Source organism: Trachurus trachurus, assembly GCF_905171665.1.
Source record: "Trachurus trachurus genome assembly, chromosome: 6".
Classification (NCBI taxonomy): domain Eukaryota; kingdom Metazoa; phylum Chordata; class Actinopteri; order Carangiformes; family Carangidae; genus Trachurus; species Trachurus trachurus.
In genome coordinates this window covers 1,695,803-1,717,397 of record NC_139897.1, presented here as the reverse complement: position 1 = coordinate 1,717,397, position 21,595 = coordinate 1,695,803, and the positions used below count along the sequence as shown (strand labels likewise).

General features: G+C 41.8%; 1 protein-coding gene across 2 annotated transcripts; it reads right to left on the bottom strand.

The window, feature by feature from the left end:
- Window positions 1-374: 374 nt before the first annotated feature.
- LOC310987511 (paired box protein Pax-6-like) lies at window positions 375-16,412 on the bottom strand (the record flags this gene model as incomplete). 2 transcript variants are annotated; one of them, XM_083973813.1, is made up of 10 exons in its annotated part: window positions 375-460; window positions 1,642-1,783; window positions 2,733-2,842; window positions 3,974-4,124; window positions 4,263-4,345; window positions 4,842-4,994; window positions 6,904-7,066; window positions 7,740-7,955; window positions 8,119-8,300; window positions 16,376-16,412. In XM_083973813.1, the coding sequence occupies 10 exons, from the start codon at window positions 16,386-16,388 to the stop codon at window positions 375-377; spliced, it is 1,299 nt and encodes a 432-aa protein (XP_083829939.1). The 2 variants fall into 2 exon arrangements, with proteins under 2 accessions (XP_083829939.1, XP_083829938.1); XM_083973812.1 differs by having other exon boundaries at window positions 8,170-8,300; window positions 16,376-16,388.
- Between the last annotated feature and the right edge of the window lie 5,183 nt (window positions 16,413-21,595).

Sequence of the window (21,595 nt, the reverse complement as noted above, 5' to 3'; positions counted from 1 at the left end):
TGTGCCTTCTCACAGGACACTGAGCAGTTTCTTCCTGTCTGGAGTTCATTTAAAGGACGTTCCACCTCACTGAGCGTCCAGAGAACAAGCTCAGGCCACAGCGTCTCATTCAGTGTGTTCTCTCCTCTGCAGCCCGACCATGAGTAGCAGCAGATGGAGACAAAGTGGAGAGGATCCAGTTGTAGCTGATCTTGTAAAAGTTTACAGTACAATTAAAACCCGACAGCATCCAGACACTCCCTCCTCGTCTCCAGAATAGTTTTCTCACAACCAACCATAAGAGTCATGTGCTCATTAGTCATTTGCTGTAGCACGGTGTGTTACAGCTGCTTCAATGCCCCCTTCAGTCCTGTGGCTGCAGTCGCTGCTGACCATCACTGCAGGCGGGGCCAGTACTGTGACATGTCGGCTTCACTTCCTGGAACCTGGACTGGAACTGAGACACCGGGAGATATCAGACCTGGTGAAAGGAAAACCAAGAGGTTACAAGAGTAGAAGTGGTTGTATTGTTTTGAGGTCAGACTATAATGTATTTACATTGTTTACACACAGTTTTGAAGGCTGTTTAGATGCAAGCAGTTTGGTTTCTTTACACTTAAAACAAAAGTTCACACTCATCCACCACAGAGTTGATTTTAAATATGTGTCGCACCGACAATCAGTAAAAAATGAATTAACCCTCCTGCTGTCCTTCTGGGCCAAACTGACCTGAAATTTATCTGTTCACTTTCTCCACCCTTCCTTCTTTCCTTCCTTTCTCCCCTCCTTCTTTCCACAATCATTTTTCCCTTGCTTCTTTCCTTCCTTCCTTCCCTTCATCCTTACTTCTTCTTCCTTCCGCTTTTGATCCAGTTGACCTGGTCTGTTCCCTCCCTCCATCTTTCTTTCCCTTTCCCTTCCTTCTTTCCACAATCCTTTTTGCCTCCCTCCCTTCCTTCCCTTCATCCTTACGTATTCCTTCTTTTTTTGACCCAATCTGTTCCCTCCCTCCATCTATCTTTCCTTCCTTTTTCTCTTCCTTCTTTCCTCCCATCATTCCCTTTGTCCTTCCTTCCTTCCTTCCTTCCTTCCTTCCTTCCTTCCTTCCTTCCTTCCTTCCTTCCTTCCTTCCTTCGTCCTTCATGCCTTCCTTCTTTCTTCCTTCTTTCTTTCCCTTTGTCCTTCCTTCCTTCCTTCCTTGACCCAGGAGGACAGCAGGAGGGTTAAATAATCATGGAAACAACATAACTTTCAAATCTAATGTCAAAATTGTCTTTTCACATATTTTAGTTTTAGTCCAAATCCACACATCTTTGTCACATATACACAGTAAGGGAGTCCGAAGGTGTATGGGAAATGGGGGATTAGGGGCAAACTGATATAAACAGATGCACAACAGATTTACAGATTACAATATTTACATTCAGTAGGATAGTGTGGAACATGGCATCAATATGATGTTGAGAGGTACATTTTATTTTTGTGAGCACATATGCTGTGCACACACATGTGCAAATGTAACATACATATATAGACATACTACTAAGCATACTTTATGTACATGTAATATAAAAACAGGTAAAAACTATACATGGAACCTATTAGAAATTTGGGCAGGTGACATAGGTTATTGCTTAGAATAACTTGTGAATAACCTCCTACCAGTGGACGATGTTGCAGAGGACGTCATCGACTGGCTGTTGATGTGTGGCTGCATGTGTGGAGGAGTATACGTGTCATAACTTCTTCCATTCACTGGCGAGCTGGTGGGCAGCATGCAGGAGTAAGAGGTCTGACTGGAGGCCTGCAACAGAAGTTCATAGAAGACACTGAAATACCACAACAGTAATTACATCTAATGCTTGGCTCAATGGCTGATGAGAGTTTATAACTTTCAGGCACCGACACTGCAGAGTGTTTTTAAAGTTCCTCTCAGACTAGTTTTAAACTCTATGAAAGTCCTCTGCTATGAGTCATATTTCATTTAACATGGTCACGTATGAATCTCTGGCTGTCTGAATCTATTTTTATGAGGCTGTCATTGGTTCACAGCAGCTCAAGGTGGAAACACTCAGCCATGGTGTTGATGATTATTTCACTCATCATATATCTTGCAATATGTATAAACAGCACTTGAAAATTAGCTAGGTTAAACACTTGCATTTAATTGGATGGGGTTTAATATTACTACTGTGCACCGTGTCCCTGACTCATCCTCAGTGTGAGGAGATGCAGGGACAAGAAGGACTACACAGCTAGCCTGGCTCTCGCCAGACCCTTGTAGTTCCGCAAAGCTCCACCAGAGGCGCTACGCTCAGCTTCACACAAGGGTCTGGACTCGAGGCCAATGCAAACTTCTTCCCCGGAGCAAAAAATAATGAACCAATCAGGATCGCCGGGCGGGACTTTCTGAGGTGTGACGTAGCGCTGAAGCGACTGTTTGAGTCAAACAACAATGGCGGCTCGCAGTGAGTGGCTGAAGTAGCACGTCATTCAAGATAACGGACAAGTGGTTTATCCAATCACATACAAGATTTGTTTACAAGGCCCCGCCTTCTGAAATGAATCGCCTATGGAGCAGTCCCAGACCCTTGTGTGGAGCTCAGCGTAGCTTTGCGGAACTACAAGGGTCTGGCGAGAGCCAGGCTACTACACAGCTGGATGTATAGAGATGTGTGTCCTCTCTAACTCTAGCAGCTGTGCTATCTGGACACATCTGGACATGTTGATTAGTTGTGTATGCTCTTTCTTACTTGCATGGGCAGACTGGCGGCCATACTGAAGCTGGGCATGGCTGGTATGCTGTAGCCGTTGGACAGAACTGGATCTGGCCTTCCCAACATGGATCCTGACGAGAAGGACACTGGAGAGATGAAGGAGAGGAAACAGGGAGAGAACAAGGAGATTTGTAAAGAGCTCGGCCAACTTAGTTACAACATTTAGCATATCTCCATGCAGGAATGACAAGTTGTGACAGTCGTTTGGAGCATAGACCATTATTTGCAGGTTAGCTCCTGTGACCTTAAAGGGATAGTTCACCCAAAATTGAAATTTCACTCATTATCTACTCACCCTCATGTCGACTAAGGGTTGGGAGAAGTTTCAGAGTCCTCCGTGGCTTCTCTGAGTTACAGGGGGTCTCGGCGTAGCAGTGCATGTCCATATAACGGTTGCAAATGGATACCAACTGTCTTCGTAACAAAAAGACACACCAAAAAACATCCAAATACCTCCATGCTGCTTGTATGTAATGTGCGTCTTGTATTGAAGCCCCGACATGAGAAATTGTTCCGCCGGTCAGTGCAAATCACGCAAGATTTGCAGAGCAGTGAACCGAGACACTGGGAGCTTCCGCTACAAACAAGCTTAAAATATAGACTTATTTAATTTTTTCGGAACAATTTCTCATGTCGGGGCTTCAATACAAGAGGGACATTACAGACGAGCACTATGGAGGTATTTGGATGTTTTTTGGTGTGTCTTTTTGGACGAAGAAAGTTGGTATCCATTACAGTAACAACCATTATATGGACAAATACTGCTGCACGGACCCCCCCGTAACTCAGAGAAGGCACAGATAACTTTTCTAAAGTCTTGTTTTCTAAAATTCTCACAGCTCTTAGTTGACACAAGGGTGAGTAGATGATGAGTGAAATTTAAATTTTGGGTGAACTATTCCTTTAAATAAACATGTATTATTTCATTTACTATTATGATGTGAATTTAATGTCTGGAGTAAAGTAGCCAATAACACCTGGGGTTATTGTACTAGAGTAAAGTTTAAGAGCTTTAAGCCCCTGGGCTACTGTGATGTACCCTGGCTCAATGATACACTGTACCATACAGGGATACTATGTTATTATTAACATCGGTTTTCATTTTCCTTCTGTGACAAGTCAGAAGGAACAGGCCTGTAGACAGGTGGTTATGATGCTTGTCAAGTGTGCATACATAATGCATGTGTACTGTAAGTCATGGATGTTGATGTCAGTACCTGGTGTGGTAGGTTGTGGTAGAGGCTGATAGACTCCGGTGTTGAAGCTGCTGCTGATGGGGATGTGGTTGGACGAGTTGGACACCTGGCGACGCTGGTTCCTCAGCTTCTCTTCTCTTCTCCACTTCGCTCTTCTGTTGGAAAACCAAACCTACACAAGCCAGAAAAGACAAGAGACAAAAAGTACACCGGTTAGTGTCAGCTGAGCTTAGGAGCTGAGGAGGAACAAGAGGAAACCAAACCGTACCTCACACACACACACTTATACACCTAAGCATGACTGAGCTACCTGTATTCTTGCCTCTGGAAGGTCTATTTTGTTGGCGAGACGTTCTCGGGCAAACACATCTGGATAGTGAGTCCTTTCAAATTCTGCAACAAAAACACATTGTGACATTACACAACAATAACCTTATATGTCAATATACATTAGAGTGATGATCATGTGAGAATGTTATAGAGGAAACCTGACAACAATTCACATGAGACTGTCCCCCTTGACCCATTGATATTTTTACTGGGAGCTGACCATTACGTAAGAGGTGTATGATGCCAATCATACATATAGCCAGGCTTATAATATGTATCATTTGTACATGCACAAAACATGTGTATATTATGAGTTTTTATATGATATAACTGATTATTTTATTGTTAAGGATATAACATTTGATTTATAATTCAAGTTTATTTAAACAACTCTATACTGTTTAACTAATGTAATTTTTCTCTAGTTAATTTAACACATTCTATCTTGTCCATGCATATTATATTAACATTGACATGCTTTGTCTATAAAGTGAGCATACACATTTGTATTTGTCAGCCATACAGCTGTATACTGTAGTGTAGTGGTGAACACACTTACCTTTCTCTAGTGCTTCTATCTGGTCCTGTGTGAAAGACGTTCTGTTTCTCTGCAGTTTTCTCTTCAGCTGAAGTCTCATCTGAGTCTCCTCCGAGTCTTCCCCATTGGAGCTGACTGATATGGTGCTGTCTCCCCCCTCTGCCTGAGGACACTCTGCAGCAGGGAAGAAAAGGAGAAAATGATTTTGGTAATTAATTACCCAAACTAAAAAATCGAATGCAGGATGCATCATGTTTTAGTGACTGCAGTGGTAGTGGTGTGAAGACAATATTTTCCTCTCAATCCATTAATATATCAACAATATATTACTAAAATCATGGCCTGTCACAGAAACAGCTTCATTAAATAAAGGTGAATAACAATTTGTATTGTCATCATTGTGTTCATCAGAATCAGATTGTGTTTTGTTTTTGTCATTATATTATATTTGTTTTTGTCATTATATTCCACTACAATCAATGTGTACTATCCAAATCCTTGAAATTAATTGTGAGTTATTGCCAAGTGAAGCTACAGTAAGAGGAGAGATCTCCAACATGTGAACTCTGAGCTGAGTCCCGCTCCCTGTGGAACTTGTGTTATTTGTGGTGCTAGCCTAATTATTCATTATCCCCAGCAGACAGAGACTGCAAAACAGAATGAAGCCATTGCTCAGTGTCACAGTCAGTCAGGCAGAAAGAGACATAAATGAGAGCAGACCCCCCCCCCCCTCCTCCCTTTGCACACATACACACACACACACACACACACACACACACACACACACACACACACACACACACACACACACACACACACACACCTACACACACACACACACACACACACACACACACACACACACACACACACACACACACACACACACACACAGGCACAAACATGCTGTAGACTGATGGGGAGGCAGCAGCCGTGCTAGTATAGCTTGATTTTGTTCCACTGTTGTAATCCCAAGGTGCTGGAGGAGGAGCAGCAGCATATGAGCGACCCCCGTACAGCAACTGGGGCCCTCGGCAACGCACACTGAGGGACAAGGATGTGAAGCTGCTCATTTCAACTATACAATGAAGCCTGTGTCCAAATTTCACAAGCGGGTAATTAAATGTGCATGTTGCATTAAAAAAATAAAAATAAATAAATGTCATACACAGTGATGAGGTTGAGTAGATCAAGTCAAATGAATGGAATAGTTTTTGTAGATTTTACATTTTATAAAAATGCAAAAAGAAAATATCTGTGAACAAAATAAATAAATTTAAATTAATTAAATAAATTCTAAACAAGGGAAAGTGCCCTCAAACTTTTGGGCCTATACTGACAGGCTTTGACAGGCATAATGTGCATAAACGCACATGCTACATTTTGGGGGATTATGGCTCAGGAGCAACAACTGTATGTGTTTCCAAAGGAGCAGTGAGTACAAAAACAATTTCCTTGAGGATTACAAATGAGCTTCAACAGTGCATTAATGTATGCTACCATAAACTGAACAGTAAAACCAGGGTATCTTTTATTTAAAGTTTTATTTCATTATATTTATGAAGGGTTGTTAAATATGTTTCTATTATTTGAATAAATATTTTAGTATTTGACGTTAATTCATGTTGGATGACGATGTAGGCCTATAAGTCATGTGGCAGTGATTTGATGCATTGCTAAGAGAGAATGAACTGTCGAACTCAACAAGACAATTTCCTCCATCTGCTGAATATTTTATTTATATAGGTTCACATGATTCACTGTGGGGCATTGAAAGCATCATCAGTGTATGTTTCTAAAATGTGAGGTGTTATTCAGGTGTAGCTGCAGACATGGCCTTACAAGGCTGTGTTAGTGGATTGAGACACGTCCCCAGTGAAAATAGCTTGAATGGGAGATGATGGACGATTGTGTGATTAGTCACTGAAGCTCTGTTTCTGTGTTCCTCCATCTGAGAATGTATTCAAACTGGGTCTGACTTTGTGTAATTAGTTACTCACACATGTGTTCAGTTCAGCCCAGACTGGCTGTAGCAGCCACAGTGTGGTGGTAGAGTCAGCAGTCTTCTGATTTAGTGTCTTACCTGGGGTAGTGAGTGTAGTTCCGGTGTACCACCCTGAGCGGCCCCCCCAGGTGGTTTGTCCATTGAGCATCTTGAGTTTGTCAAACATCCCTTCAGCTCCCACTGAGCCCATTTGTTGCTTGTCACTGGCCAGGTTCCTGAGCACCCGATTTATGGATGAAACCTGGCAACAATAATAAAAGGATTATATAGGAGCATTTATTGAATAAGAAAGGCCAGACACACTCTGTCTGACTTTCAACCTTCATGAGGCAAATGGTTCTCCAACAATAAGGAGCCATCTTAAAATAGAGTCCTCTACAATATATCTTGTATAAATATGTTCAAAGACAGCAACATCAATATCAAAAACCTGTTGCATGAAAACACGAGGAGCCAAGAAGTATAGATATACCGTATAAGGTGAGGAGAGAGTAAATCCAGTACACTTTTTAAGCTTAACTCATGTTCTATCTGCTTTTTTCTTCACATTCAAAATAAAATAAGGCATTTCTATCCAAATTTAGTTTTAAACAGATTATTTTGGTTCATAAATCCAACCATGTGTAAATAAAAAATGTAAGTGTGCTGCAGCATTATGTTTTTTGACTCTGGTAGAAAGTAGAAAAGCGTTCAATAAAAAAACACTTCGGTACACATCAGTGTTGCTTTTTGATATGTAATTGAAGTCAAACATTAAAGGTCCGTGCATATATGGTAGACTAGCATACGATAGCATATCTGTATGTCCCACCCAGCATCAGCTGTTGTTCTACAAGCTTTCAGGATGAATCTAGTGCTGATCTTGTACAAACCTCTGACAGACATGACCTGCCTTAGGAATAAGAGGGCCTTACACTGGGTATGTTGTCGTTGGTGCAGACTCCCTCAGACAGCAGTCGGTCTCTGATCTCCCACGCAAAAATGGACGGACACTCCCTCTTGTAATGGGCGATCTTTCCCACCACCTCTGGAGTAGCGACCCTCGGTTTACTCCCTCCGATGGCCCGCGGACGGATCGAACCTGTTTCGTAATACCGGCCCAAGATCTTACTCACGCAGCCGTTAGACACCTGCACCCAAACACAGCAACACATTACACACATAGATGATCTCGTAAATGATCGGGGCCAATGGTCAAAATGAATTCCAACATTTCTACTGTGTGTTTCTGTGGACGACCTGTGACCCACATCAGTGAGGTTCTGCCAGTTCAGCTGGTCCATTATGTGGTACCAATGTTAGTGTCAGTGCTGACAGGTTCAGCTCTGAACATGATGAATTTACCTGTAGTATTCTGGATATGTCACAGGGTCGAGCTCCACTGTGAGCCAACTCCACTATCTTCTGTCTGGTAGTGTCAGGTAAAGGTCTCCCGTTCACAAACACACCTCCCAGCTGGTTTACTCCACTGTGACCTACACACACACACACAAAGAAAATAATGTTTTTGGTAATTGGTTTGTTCACGTTTTCTTTTTAAAGTGACTCAGTTAAAAACAAAAAATGAAAGAGGTAATGAAAAGTCTAAGAACAACGGACTGAGCAGCCACACTGATCAGGCACATGCATGAGGAAGGGATGACTCAGGGAGACAACATCAGGATGAAAAAAATCATCTTGAGCTTCTTTTCCGTCAAAGATAGAAAGTTTCTCTTGTCTGTTTAACATTTCAATATCTTGTAATCTGAACACTGAATTTCACTGGTTATAACAAATATTAAAGGATGACAAGTTTCTGTCAGGTCTACAGCTGTGTCAGCCAGTTCATCTTTGACTGAGGTAGCCTACAGCGATATGATCAACAGTCAGGCGGTGTAATTAATAATGACTTTATACACTGAGAAAGAGCTTAATCACAAAATGAACCCAGTGTGCACACGTGTTGTTGATGTGATGTATGTTAAATTTCCATATATGACATGTAAAATAAAATAATATTTAAATATTTGTATATAAAACTTATTAGACTTTGGAAACTAGTTCATAGGTATGAATGATATTGGACACATTTTATGTTCTAATACTTATGATAATTAAAATATAATTCATTACCACATATGACCTCAGCATGCTGAATATAAATGAATTATATTGATATTTTGTACAAATAAAAATTGTCCTACGGGTATTTCATATTATAAACTTGTGTTTTCATATATCCAGAGAATGTATATGCGTGAAAATGATGTATCATTTCTGTAGATCCATACCAAAAGGAGCCAGACCTCATAAAAATTCAGGGCATAGCCTAAATTTAAAGCAGAAGTAAGTGATATATTTGTGTTAATATAAGTCTTAAATAGTTATATCTTCCGACAGCAATCACTTACATAGAGTGTTTGGACTGAAACACGGGTCTGTCAGTCCCTCTGCTCTGCTCTGAGCCGAAGAGAAAACATTTATCGTATCCTACAGTTTTTATCCAATGAGGAGAGAGAACGGCATGCAGGGCTGTGTGTGCAGCCAAGGAACGCCGTGAATGTGGCGACGTAGGGACGAGGACTGTTATGGTGCGTTCAAGGAAACTCGTATTTTTCCGACCGTGAAGTCGTACCAGTTCGATCTGGTACGAGTTCACCGGTCGGAAGTTACGAGTGGCCGTTATAGTGACTTTCACCGGTAAAACAGGTCGGAAAAACACGAGTGGGTTGCCTGAAACGCTACAAAGTCGTAAGTTGTGACTTGAAGCTGTAATTTACGATTTCAAAAGCCTGCCTGGAACGCAGCATTAGTGAAAACGACCGGACCACTCACTTCTGCTTTAAGTCTTTCCTTATGGGACCTTCCATGTGCATATTTTTCAAGTTTGCACATAATTTGGGGGAAACATAATAGGAATCAATGGAAAAAAAACATATCCAGACTTCTGTTTTTGGTTTGTATGCAATTGGTTAACTGTCACCATCGTTCAGAAACCCCAAACAATTTAGAGATTTTGAATGTTTGGCCTATAAGAGACCAAACGTAGGGCCAACGTGTCCAAGGACTGATACATTCAGATTGAAAAGATCATTTTTGGACATTGTTCATGTAAATGTTTGACAGCTAAGCAATAAATAGCAAACAAGCTGTCCTGTAGGTTTTCGTGTGAAGTTTGAAATGCTCTGTCTGTTGATGAGCATGTTGCAGGTCTGACGGGTTTCTCTTGGCAGCAGCAGCAGCAGCAGCAGCAGCAGCAGCATCAGTCCGTGCTGTGACACGTTGCAGGTTAAGTCGGGATTTACACTAAATCAATTGTCTATTGTGTGTTAATGGCTCTGTGGGGGAAGCATATTGCAGATTTAAAAACCTCTCAAGGGTGCATTAATAAATCATACAACTAGCACACACACACACACACACACACACACACACACACACACACACACACACACACACACACACACACACACACACACACACACACACACACACACACACACACACACACACACACAAACACACACACACACACACACACACACACACACACACACACACACACACACACACACACACACACACACACACACACACACACACACAGAGGGTTGGCACAGTGGGTCATCATGAGGGTAGTCTGCCTATACATTTTTGGAAAGTCATAATCAGAGGGGTGACCACCACAAAAATGAATAACTAAATTGTGTAACCTTGCTGAGGAAACACTTTTCATGTTCATGCTCGTATCATTTTGCCATGTTCAATGTGCAGCTGGACTTATTAATGGTTGTGTACACCAAAGACTACATTAACTTCTGTATGGACACTGTATGGACCCCGTGCCACCATGGAAGACCCGGCCCTGCCTGGACCCTCCTGGGGTGACAGGGAGAAACAGGGAGAAGCTCAAATGTCATCAATAAGAGCTGAAGAAAACAGGACTACAAAAAACGTAGAGAGAAAGCTGCAGCACAACACACAACAACACCAGAGAGACGTGGGAGGGGATGAGGACAATCACCGGCTATAAAGAGAAGAGCAGCCAGATAACATCAGGTGATGTGGACGAGGCCTCAGAGTTCAACGTGATGTACAAGGTTTGACACAGTCTCACGTGTTCTCCCTCCTTCAGATGCAGCTTCTCCTACAACATCTCCATAACAACCTGACACCACTGGGGTCAAGTCTCCTGTCCTTCACAGTGGAGGAGGTGAGGTGATGGTGGAGCTCAAGAGGCTATCCTCATGTGGACTAAGGGCTGGGAGAAGTTTCAGAGTCCTCCGTGGCTTCTCTGAGTTACAGGGGGTCTCAGCATAGCAGTGCATGTCCATATATATCCAACTGTATCAACCAACTGGATACCAATTTGGACGAACCAGGGTCTGTCCTCTTCCCAGTTCGTCCAAATTTGACGAACCGGGAAGAGGAGCTTCGAGAAGCTTCCACTACAAAACAAGCTTGAAAAATAGACTTATTTAATTTTTTTCGGGACAATTTCGCATTTCGGGGCTTCAATACAAGACGGACATTACATACGAGCAGCATGGAGGTATTTGGATGTTTTTTGGTGTGTCTTTTTGTTACAAAGACAGTTGGTATCCATTTGCAACCGTTATATGGACATGCAGTGCTACGCCGAGACCCCCTGTAACTCAGAGAAGCCACGGAGGACTCTGAAACTTCTCCCAACCCCAATAATGAGTGAAATTTCAATTTTGGGTGAACTATCCTTTTAAGTGCATGTAGTACCATCCGACTACATGCACTTGAATTGAATTGTGCAATTAAAGAGAATGCACACCTGGACTGGGGTTGCGTGTTCATTAATTTCAAAAGGAGACTCTCTATAACCCCCCCCCCGAATACTGCCCCACCTACCCCCATCCTTTCCTCCTTGGAGCAGAGCAACTCCGGTGGAAGCACAGATGGATCTGATCCCCTGGATCAACACACCTGACACTGTCATGGCTTTGGATTTCTCCTCTGGTTAATTAAATCATAGGGAGGAGTCATGGCCCCTGTAGAAGCTGCTGTTAACGTTGAGTGTGATGCTGAATTATCTCACCCTCCGACTCTCCCCCCATGCTGTGTCACATCGTCTTCACTCTGTGTTTTGAGGTCGATCGTTTTGCCGTAGAAATGTTAATCACAGTGTCATTTCCCTGAGGAGCACGGCCGGGCTTTCCTTTGCTGACACACAATTAATAGACATATGGAGTCAATTTGGCTATGGTCCCTCTGTGGCACTCTTTCTCTCTGTCTCTCTCTCTCTCACACACACACACACACACACACACACACACACACACACACACACACACACACACACACACACACACACACACACACACACACACACACACACACACACACACACACACACACACACACACACACACACATACACACACACAGCAGGCAGGCCCCTGAGAGCAGCTCAGCAGCTTTCACTTTAAATCAGCTCATTCACACTGAACCTGACTTCAATTAATTTTCATTTTAACTATCTAATGCTATCACCGATTAAGTCTTCCAAATGAAACAAGATGACATTATTTGTCTATGCACAACAACATACAACCCCGTTCAACACAATCACATCTCCCTGACTAAGACACAAAGTTAGTTCACTGTTTAAATGATCTCGAAGGTTGGCCGTTAACATGACAAATCATGATCACACAGTAAACACTCAGTCAAGGTTAGTAAGTCAACGATGACAGAGACCAGAAATGAACAGCTGTTGACCAACCCCCAATGTTGACCCTTTGTGATATAATCATAACTCACAATTAATAATAATCATAATTACCCAAATCCCAGAACATAGATGTGATAATGGGACATTATTCTTAAAAAGGCAGAGAAGTGTCGTGAAAAGAGGAACTCCTGAACTCTGGGGAGGGGGCTGAATCTGAAGACTTTGGGGAGGTCTCATCCAGAACTCTAGCAGAGGTTGTTGAGGTAATCAAGAAGCTATTCATAAGGAGCTGGGTGAGGATGAGATACACCCAGAGATGCTGAAGGCTCTAGATATTGTAGAGCTCTCTTGGCTGACATATCGCTTCAGTGTTGCCTGGAGTTAAGACTCAGTACCTGTGGAGTGGCAAACCAAGGTAGTGGTCCACAGGTTCTTTCAGAAAGGGGACCAGAGGATGTGCCCAAATTATCAATAGGTTACATTGCTCAGCCCCCGTAGGATAGTCAATGCCAGGGTCTCTGGAACAAAGGTTCTTCTACATGTGCTATTGTGCTTTGTTGACTTTGGCTGGACAGGACCTCAAGGCCCACCTGAGGTGAGGAGTGCGTCCATTTTGGAAGCCAGGATTAAGTCTTTGCTCCTAACATGTGGCCACACCAGAACATGACCTCCAGTCCTCACTGGGAGGGTTTGCATCTGATTGCTAAACTGCAGGTATGAATGTCAGCACTTCCAAGTCTGAGGCTATGGTTTTCAGATGGGAAGTTGTGGATTGCTCCCAAGTGAAGGGGTTCAAGTATCTCAAAGTCTTGTGTGGGTGAGGGTTAGATGTGGCAAGTACCAATAGAATGAGTTTGAAGATACAAGCAGATGAAATGGGCTTCCTCAGTAGAATGGCTGGGCTCAGCCTAAGAGATAGGGAGGAGCTAGGACACCCGGTGAAAGTAAAGCCTAAACCTAACCCTTCATGTCATCAGAAGCCGATTGAGGTATGCAGGCATCTAATAAGGATGCTTCCTCCTCCATTGGAGGTTTTCTAGGCTTGTCCAACTGGAAGGACACCCCAGGGCAGACCCAGAACTCGCTGGAGGGGTATATATCTCTGGGGGTGCCATAAGACCCCCCAAGAGGAGCTGGTAAGCATTCCTGGGGAGTTGGATGTCTGGAACTCCCTGTTTAACTTAACAATTTCTTTCTCTGTTGCCAATGGTAGCACTTACCACAAACTACCGCCTCCAGGAAAATGTGAGGGGTGACATCATGACATCACACCATTAAATGGACATTGTTTTCAACATTGGTAGTCTGTAAACACCAGACCAGAACCTATCCAACCACTGGGATTAGTTCAAAGGTGATCAACCAGGAGTCAGTTGGGAACCAGAGAAAAATCAAGGAAGACATTCCCATACTGCATGACGGAGGCTATCTTTGAACAGAGACTCCCAGTATGGGACCAAGGATGCTAAGATCTGCTTGAAAGCTCGAGACAGAATCATCTGTGAGATTCATTTTCAAATGTATTCATTGTAGATGAGTATTTTTATGAGGCTGTGTCAGGGCGTGAACCACTAGTGTTACAACAGGCAGGGAGAGATAACTGATGCGAAGCCTGCGAGGCCGCTTGCCATTTCACACCAAATTAAGAAACCTTCCCTGGGTTGAGTTTAAAACTCTGTAAGGTGGATCATTTGGAAACAAACCACACTGTCACTGGCAGGTAAGGAGACACTGCTGAAGATTACTTGAAACAAAGGTCTTCAGCTGGCCCTCATCTCAAACCAAGGATATCCATCCATCCATATGGCAGCAGGCTAAGCAGGAGGTTTCAGACATCTCTCTCAGGCAACACTTTCCAGCTCCTCCTAAGGGTCTCATCTCCCACTTGGACGTAACTGGAAAATGTCCAGAATAAGGCATCCAGAGGGCATCCTAACTACATGCCAAAACCACTTCAGCTGGCTCATTTTCAATGTGAAGGAGCACTGACTCTACTCCAAGTCCCCCTTCAGATGTTGGAGCTCTTCACCCCAGCTCTAATGCTGAGTCCAGCCACACTACAGAGGGAAGTGATTTCAGCCTTTTATACCCAGGCGATCATTACCCAGCAATCATGACCACAGGGGAAGGTTAAAACAAAGACCAGCCTTCCCACTCCTCTTCACCATGGTCCAGAATGTCTGTATTACAGAAATTAGGTCTAATAAGGTAATGTAATTCACAGCAGCACCTCAACATAAAGCTGAGCCCACTTCACAAACATTTCACTCAGCTGCTCTTAAACATGCCCACTGTGAAAACATACATTATGTCTAATTTTTGAATGATGTGCTGGCAACAAGTGGCAGTAGGTCCTCATACTGTAGCTTCACACTCCAGGGCTGTTTTTCCATGATGGAATGAAACTGATGAAATAAATATATTTTTTAAGGTTTTGGATAAAAGTAATATTTTTTAATAAACAGCACGATTTCAATAGGGCTTTCACTGGGCAGTCGCCGTTCGGGCCCTAATTAATACAAACAAAGCCCCCAGAGTCTTATCCCCACATGTGTCACTTATATTATTATCACATAAAGGCTGATGTACTCTGGATATATGAATAATAAATATATAAAAATGTAATCTACTTTTGATATATAAGTGTTTTAATTAAGCACTCCTTTAATTTAGAAAGAGAGGTAGATGCTCACTAATGGCGTGTTCACCTTCAGATCCTCAACACCCTCCAGCTGTTCCATTTTCACTGTTTGGGATTAGAATTGATTAGGGTGAAGGTGACGATATAACAGCACCCAGTCTGACTTCAATCTAATGCTACTGAAACATCACAGGAAACATGGCTGGAATTGAAGATTATTAAACATAATCCAATAACAACCAGTGTGAGATGGACACAGGGGATAGAAGCAGTGCACTATGGGATTGATACTGGTCAGAGGAGAAATGCAGGACAAGGAAACAAGCAAACACATGAGAGAAGTAATCCACACACCTTCACTGCAGACAGCATGGACCTCTTGTCCCGCAGTAAAAAATAAGAAATCAGGTGGAGTTCACTATGTTCACAGCACATAAAGTATGGTATGGGTCACCCATATAAAAATGTAATTGCCTAAATGACATACGGCATATGTGCCAATAACAAGAGTGACGTTGTTGTTTAAGTTATCTGTATAATCACATATATACATCCTCTGAATACATAATGGATAGACAGATGTAAAATTATTTATAACACAACAAGCAACAGTGAAATCTGTATATGTGAAGAATATTAATTTATATATGCAAGGCTTCTGATACATCATATGTTTTTCTCTATGCTTATATATGATTTCCTCATTATTCTTTGTTTTGCTTCTGAGACACACACACACACACAAATTGTTTTTGCGTTGTAATTTAAATCTTTCATAAATTGTTCTCATATAAATATAATTCAGAGCAGATTCAAAGCTCAAAACTAAATTCTACTGTGATGCTGAGCTTCAGGAAATGCTATCATTCATATGTAACTAAATCACAGATAATGAAATGAGCGCAGTGTTCAGCTCAGTGTTGGTAGTGGAGCTAGTGTATGTTGTTACTTGCATTTAGTTCTGTCTGTCAGGTAGCTCACCAACATCAGGTTGTGGTGTTTGTGATGGCATGGTTTGATCTGAGCTGGGCCTCAAGCAGTAGTGGGCTTGTGTAGAAATAAAATGTGTTCAGAAAAATTTTGTTTCATCTTACATCCAATTATTGCTCAAGTTTTGCATAAGAGATATAAAATACAATAGTTCACACACCTGTAGGTCAACATAGTGTCAGATTAAACTCATGAATGATGATAGTAACAATCAATACTTTAGAGATGTAACTCACTGTTTTGCATCATGGAGGCCACGCCGCTCTCCCAGCTTGTTTGCGCTCTGTAATCTGTACAAACAAACAACAATTAATATTTTACTACATCGTGATTTACAATACAAAGACAATACATCACACACACACACCTCTCCCCCTCGACTCTGAAAAAAAAGTAAAGGAAGAGAAAGTATCATCCCATAGGTTACCTACCTAAAACAGTCATTTGGAAAATGCAAGAGATGTGATTTTTTTTTTTTTTTTTCCAGAAAAGCATGTTGAGGTGAAAAACACCCAATACACTGTGTGGACAGAGTGGCTGAATGCCAAGCCACTCCTGCAAATGGTTCATATGCTAATATATGCTAATGCACATAAAGTTATGAGCAGACTTGTAGTCCAGCTCCCAGACTCAAAGCAGCTTCATGTTCACACAGGAGATAGGTGTTGTTGTATTTATAAGATGTTAAGAAATATTATATAAGAAGATATAGTAATAACTTTAATTAATTACTTAATTAATATTAATTAATGCATAAATCAATATGCCTAATGTTACAATATTGATAATAATTTCTCTCTCTCTCTCTGTATGTTAATTAGTATATGTTTCAAGTGATCAGGGGTGGGAACAGATTTTATCCATATGGTCTGGGGGAAGGAGGTCTATTTATTTTACAAAATGTAATTCAGGGTCAATTTTAAGTAAAACTGAATAGAGAGGAAGTGGATCAGGTGAGGCAGATCTGACTCAGATGACATCTGTAAATGTTTCATATCAGCGACAGCTTCTCTCAGTTATCATGGAGAGAAAGAATCACACCTGATGACAGGTTTTTATTGATGCAAAGAAGGTGAGGCAATTCACAGGGCCTTGAATGTCTTCGGTGGTTAAATGAATGAGTGCTGATATGAATGATACAGACAATATAACCTCTTTAACATGAATTATGTTGCTGAATTATTTCAGCGTGCTCTTCGTCACAGGAAGAGAGTTTATTGTTTATTCCTGCTCATTCATATCAAAGTTACAGCAACAGGCTCTGCCCTTGTCTTGGTCTTTGAAAAAAAAAAAGAGTCATAAAATAAACATTTTTAGAAAAATAAAAACTGAAACTACTATGACCAACAATAAACACAAATGGGCAAAGAAGTAAAAAGTAGGCTAATCACGATGTAAAACTTTGATCATATTTAATATTTTGTCAGATGTGTTCACATGTATTTAATATTTTCTTCTTTATGTTATTATCTCTAACAGAAGTTTTTTTTTTTTTTTTAATGAAATGAGACCTTGGTTTAGATTTGTAGTATTGGATAAGGATAATAAATTGTACTCTTTCAAATAATATACATTTAAATATTTGTCCTCGTGGAAAAACGGTTCAAGAACAAGAAACTTGTTTCTGAAACTCGTTTACAAAAAAACAAAAACAAAACAAGAAAAAACTGATGGCAACATACACAATCCTACATATTCCATGGGTTATTATTATGTAACATTTATATCCATAAAATGATAAGAAAGTGGACTGTAGAGATGATTAGGAGGATGTCCAGTGGAGAAAGCACACGACATTCATTCTACTTCAGTTGTCCACACCAAAGCCTTTTGGTTTGTTGTAAAAAAAAAAAAAAAAAAAAAAAAAAAGGGAGAGAGAGAGAGAGAAAGAAGCTGAACCAATAAAGGCTTCAGAGCAGCTCTCTCTCTGAAGCTCTTGTCATTAACAACCTGCATAATGAACATGAAGCAGCTCCGCTCAGGAACAAACACACACACACACAGGCCCCGGCTATAGGCACCTTGTCCCCGCTATGACTCAGCGCCTTCTCCCTGTGAAAGGAGACAAAGAGCCGGAGGAGCGGAGCCGCGGCTCTGCTCGGTAAATGCACGCTAGGCTTTGTGAGTCCGCGGGATTTTGGTGTCGCTGCCTCGTTAGTCGCGGCTTGTTAAAGAAGCCGCGACACAAAACCGCGGCGGGGAGCCCAATTTGAGCAGCACAACGGACATAAAGGAGTTCTGTTGAACACTGATGACAATATAAAAGTTTCATTCAGCCGCGTCCAGCGCGTTGATATGAGGAGAAAAGAGCCGAGAGACTGAGAGCTGCTGTCGGACACACTGCTGCTGCTTCCCCGGCCGGTCCTCTGCATGCCAATAACAATAATAATAATAATGATAATAATAAAAATAATAATAATAGCTAATAATAATGTATATGATGATATTAATGGTTCACCTCAGGGGCAGTTAGTAAGTAGCTAAATATCAAAGGAATTTTCAGACTTCAACTCACTGCAACTGAAGAAAACAGGTGCAACACGACCACGCGCTGGAAAACCACAAAACATCTTCATCAGTTTGATGACACAACACATGCACTGGAAAAAACAAAACAGAACGGATGAAAATAAACGCGCAACAACACAAATCAAGTTTGTCCAGCGGACGCAACTTCGAGTCCAACCCGGTGCCCCGGTGCACTTTGCGCCTTATCATCCTCGTTCTCTTTCCCTTTCTCTTGTTATCTCTTCGAGTTCAAGCCAGAAATAACTTCCAAAGAAAAAGTGAAGAACCTGCCAGGAGACATTTGTCATCCACTGCTTCACAGGTGGGCATCGAACAACAAGTCCCAGCAGGCTGGACCCTCTCCACTGTCCCCGGCCGGGAAACACCTTTGTTGTGATGTAGGTGAATTTGTTGCGCTTTTGTTTAATTGCATGTGTGGTGATTTAATGACTGTTGAGTGTGTGTGCTGTTTTTTGCCTTAGGAGTGTGTGGAACTCGCGGGAAAAACACAGCAACGCAAATGTGACAATAGCCTACAAATAAACAATAATTGTGTTCTTATTTTAAATCTTAGGACGTAATAAAAAAAAAAGTTATTAATCCTTCAACAGGAAACCAGCGCCACTTCAAAGTGCACCAATAGGCTATAACGAAAAATAGGCAAAAGTTACAGGGAGAAACAGGGTAAAGCCAACTTAAATGAACAGAGTTTCTTGGTTGTGTTTAGTGTATCCATGTGTTTGATCAGCAGCCTGTGCACTCAAGCTGGAAAATATAATCTCAACCTATTTTTAAAGTGAGAAACAGACGAATCTTTACATGGAAATGACCAGAGGTTGACAGACCGGACAGATCTTCTAAACTCAGCTGATCACGTGTTTGATTTGATTTCGTATTTAGAGAGACAACACAGCTAAAGCAGCTTCCAGTGAAAACACACACACACACACACACACACACACACACACACATGGAGCCTCTCCTCATCAGAGCGTGGCTCAGGTGCGCCAACAGACACTGAGGCGTCTGTAGCTACATATGTGAGCACAAACACACACAAACAATGAAACGCTCCAAATTCACGAGTTGGCTGAATTCATTCTACCCGATTAATCATGCGGTTAATTGGCTCCGATTTAATTAAGGCGTTAATTAACAGCCGACTTAGATCATCAATTAAGATGAACTTCACCGTCCTGCATGCGCGGGCTCTGGATTTTAAAACAGCCTGGATTCTGTTACAGGATGTCAAAACACTACTAAATGACTTGTTTTCTGCTTTCGCTTTGATTTCACTCACTGCTCCAGTTGAACACACACACACACTTCTGTTTTCTCTCAGCCGAACCTGAATCTCCACAGGCCTTTAGTGGACAACACTGATCACACAGCTGAGAGGAAACCACAGAGGCCAAATGTCTTCTGGACACACACGGAGCTTTTTTTTTTTTTTTTTTTTTTTTTTTTTTTTTTAGTTCTCTTTGGATTTCAACCGAAGGAACAAATATGATTTTTTTTTAAATACTATGGCCTACTATGATATTTTTAAATGAGGAAAAACCAACAAACAAAAAACGACCACAGTGGAGGCCTCCACAGACTCTGAGTGACAAATGATAGTTTCAATCACGTAGTTTAACGGAGCGGTTCAGTTGTCCTAAAAAGGAACGCACTGCTCCACATCTATCTGAATAATATAAGGCCCCATCTCAGCAATGATTATAACAGTGAAAAATCAGGTATTGTAAAAAGAAAAAAAGAAAAGTGAATTCCGCCTGTGTGTTAAAAACCAGAGACAACAAATGCAAATATAAAGATCTGATAATAGGAATAAATAATAGTAAATACATAATAACATAATAATAATAAATCTAGTTGAAAATGTTTGTTGGCTCGATCTGCACTCGCTGTTTGATGTGTAGGTGACAATCACGATAAGTCGCGTGCCCACACACACACACACAAATAACAGGCGCTTTCAGATATACTCGCGATAGAAGCTAAACTCTCTCATCCCGCAGAATCTGATGTTTAATCCGCATCAGTCACTGCGCCGAAGTGACACACACACACTTTGGGTTTTTGTTGTTGTTTGTTATTGTTGTAACAATTTGACAATGATGTGTTTATTTAATTGACTTTATCCTGAGCTGTGTTCTCTCTCTCTCTCCGTCTCCGCGGACCGAGCTGCAGTCCGGCCTGAGCAGCAGCAGACTCCGGCTGGTTGGTAGGTTTTACCTTTGACCTGCTGCTGTGTTTGTGGAAAGTGAAGTTGTAAATTCAACAGAACAGGACGCTGCATCCCGAGGCTGCTTCATCCTCACACACACACACACACACACACACTCACACACACAGTCCGGCTCCTGTGTCACGGAGAGCGGGGTCAACAGCTCTATCAGTTCTGTGACTCTGAGTCACAAACTTCAACACAGCTCCTGATAAACAGCAGCATTTGTTGATTTTGCAGTTTAATGTGACTGGTGTCGACAGGCCGCTGTTCTGGACTTTTACCTTCCCAGGACACTCAAAAGAAGAAATGCAAGTTTACTGTCTCCCTCTTTGTCTACAAAACTCCCCCCCTTTTGTTATTCTGTCATCTCTTCCTCTTCCTCCAATCTCCTCTTAAAGCTTGTTAGGTTTTTTTGTGTTGTTGTTTTTCATTTTACTGTAATTTCTAAACAGTAGCTACTTTCATTCTTTTCCTCTTTCTTTCTTTTTGAACATTAGACTCAGACCTGCTAGCTTCACATCATCAGCCTGTCCCCATCTTCTTATCTGCTAAACAAACTGTAACTTTTTAACTCCTGCTCAGACTGATGGAGGGAGGCAAGAGAGGGAGGGAGAGCGCGTGCGCGCGCGTGCAACAGAGCGAGAGAGAGCGAGCGAGCTTACCTTTCTGTGGCATGCTGTAGAGAAGTGAAGTTTTGCTGCGTTTAGTTTTCCAA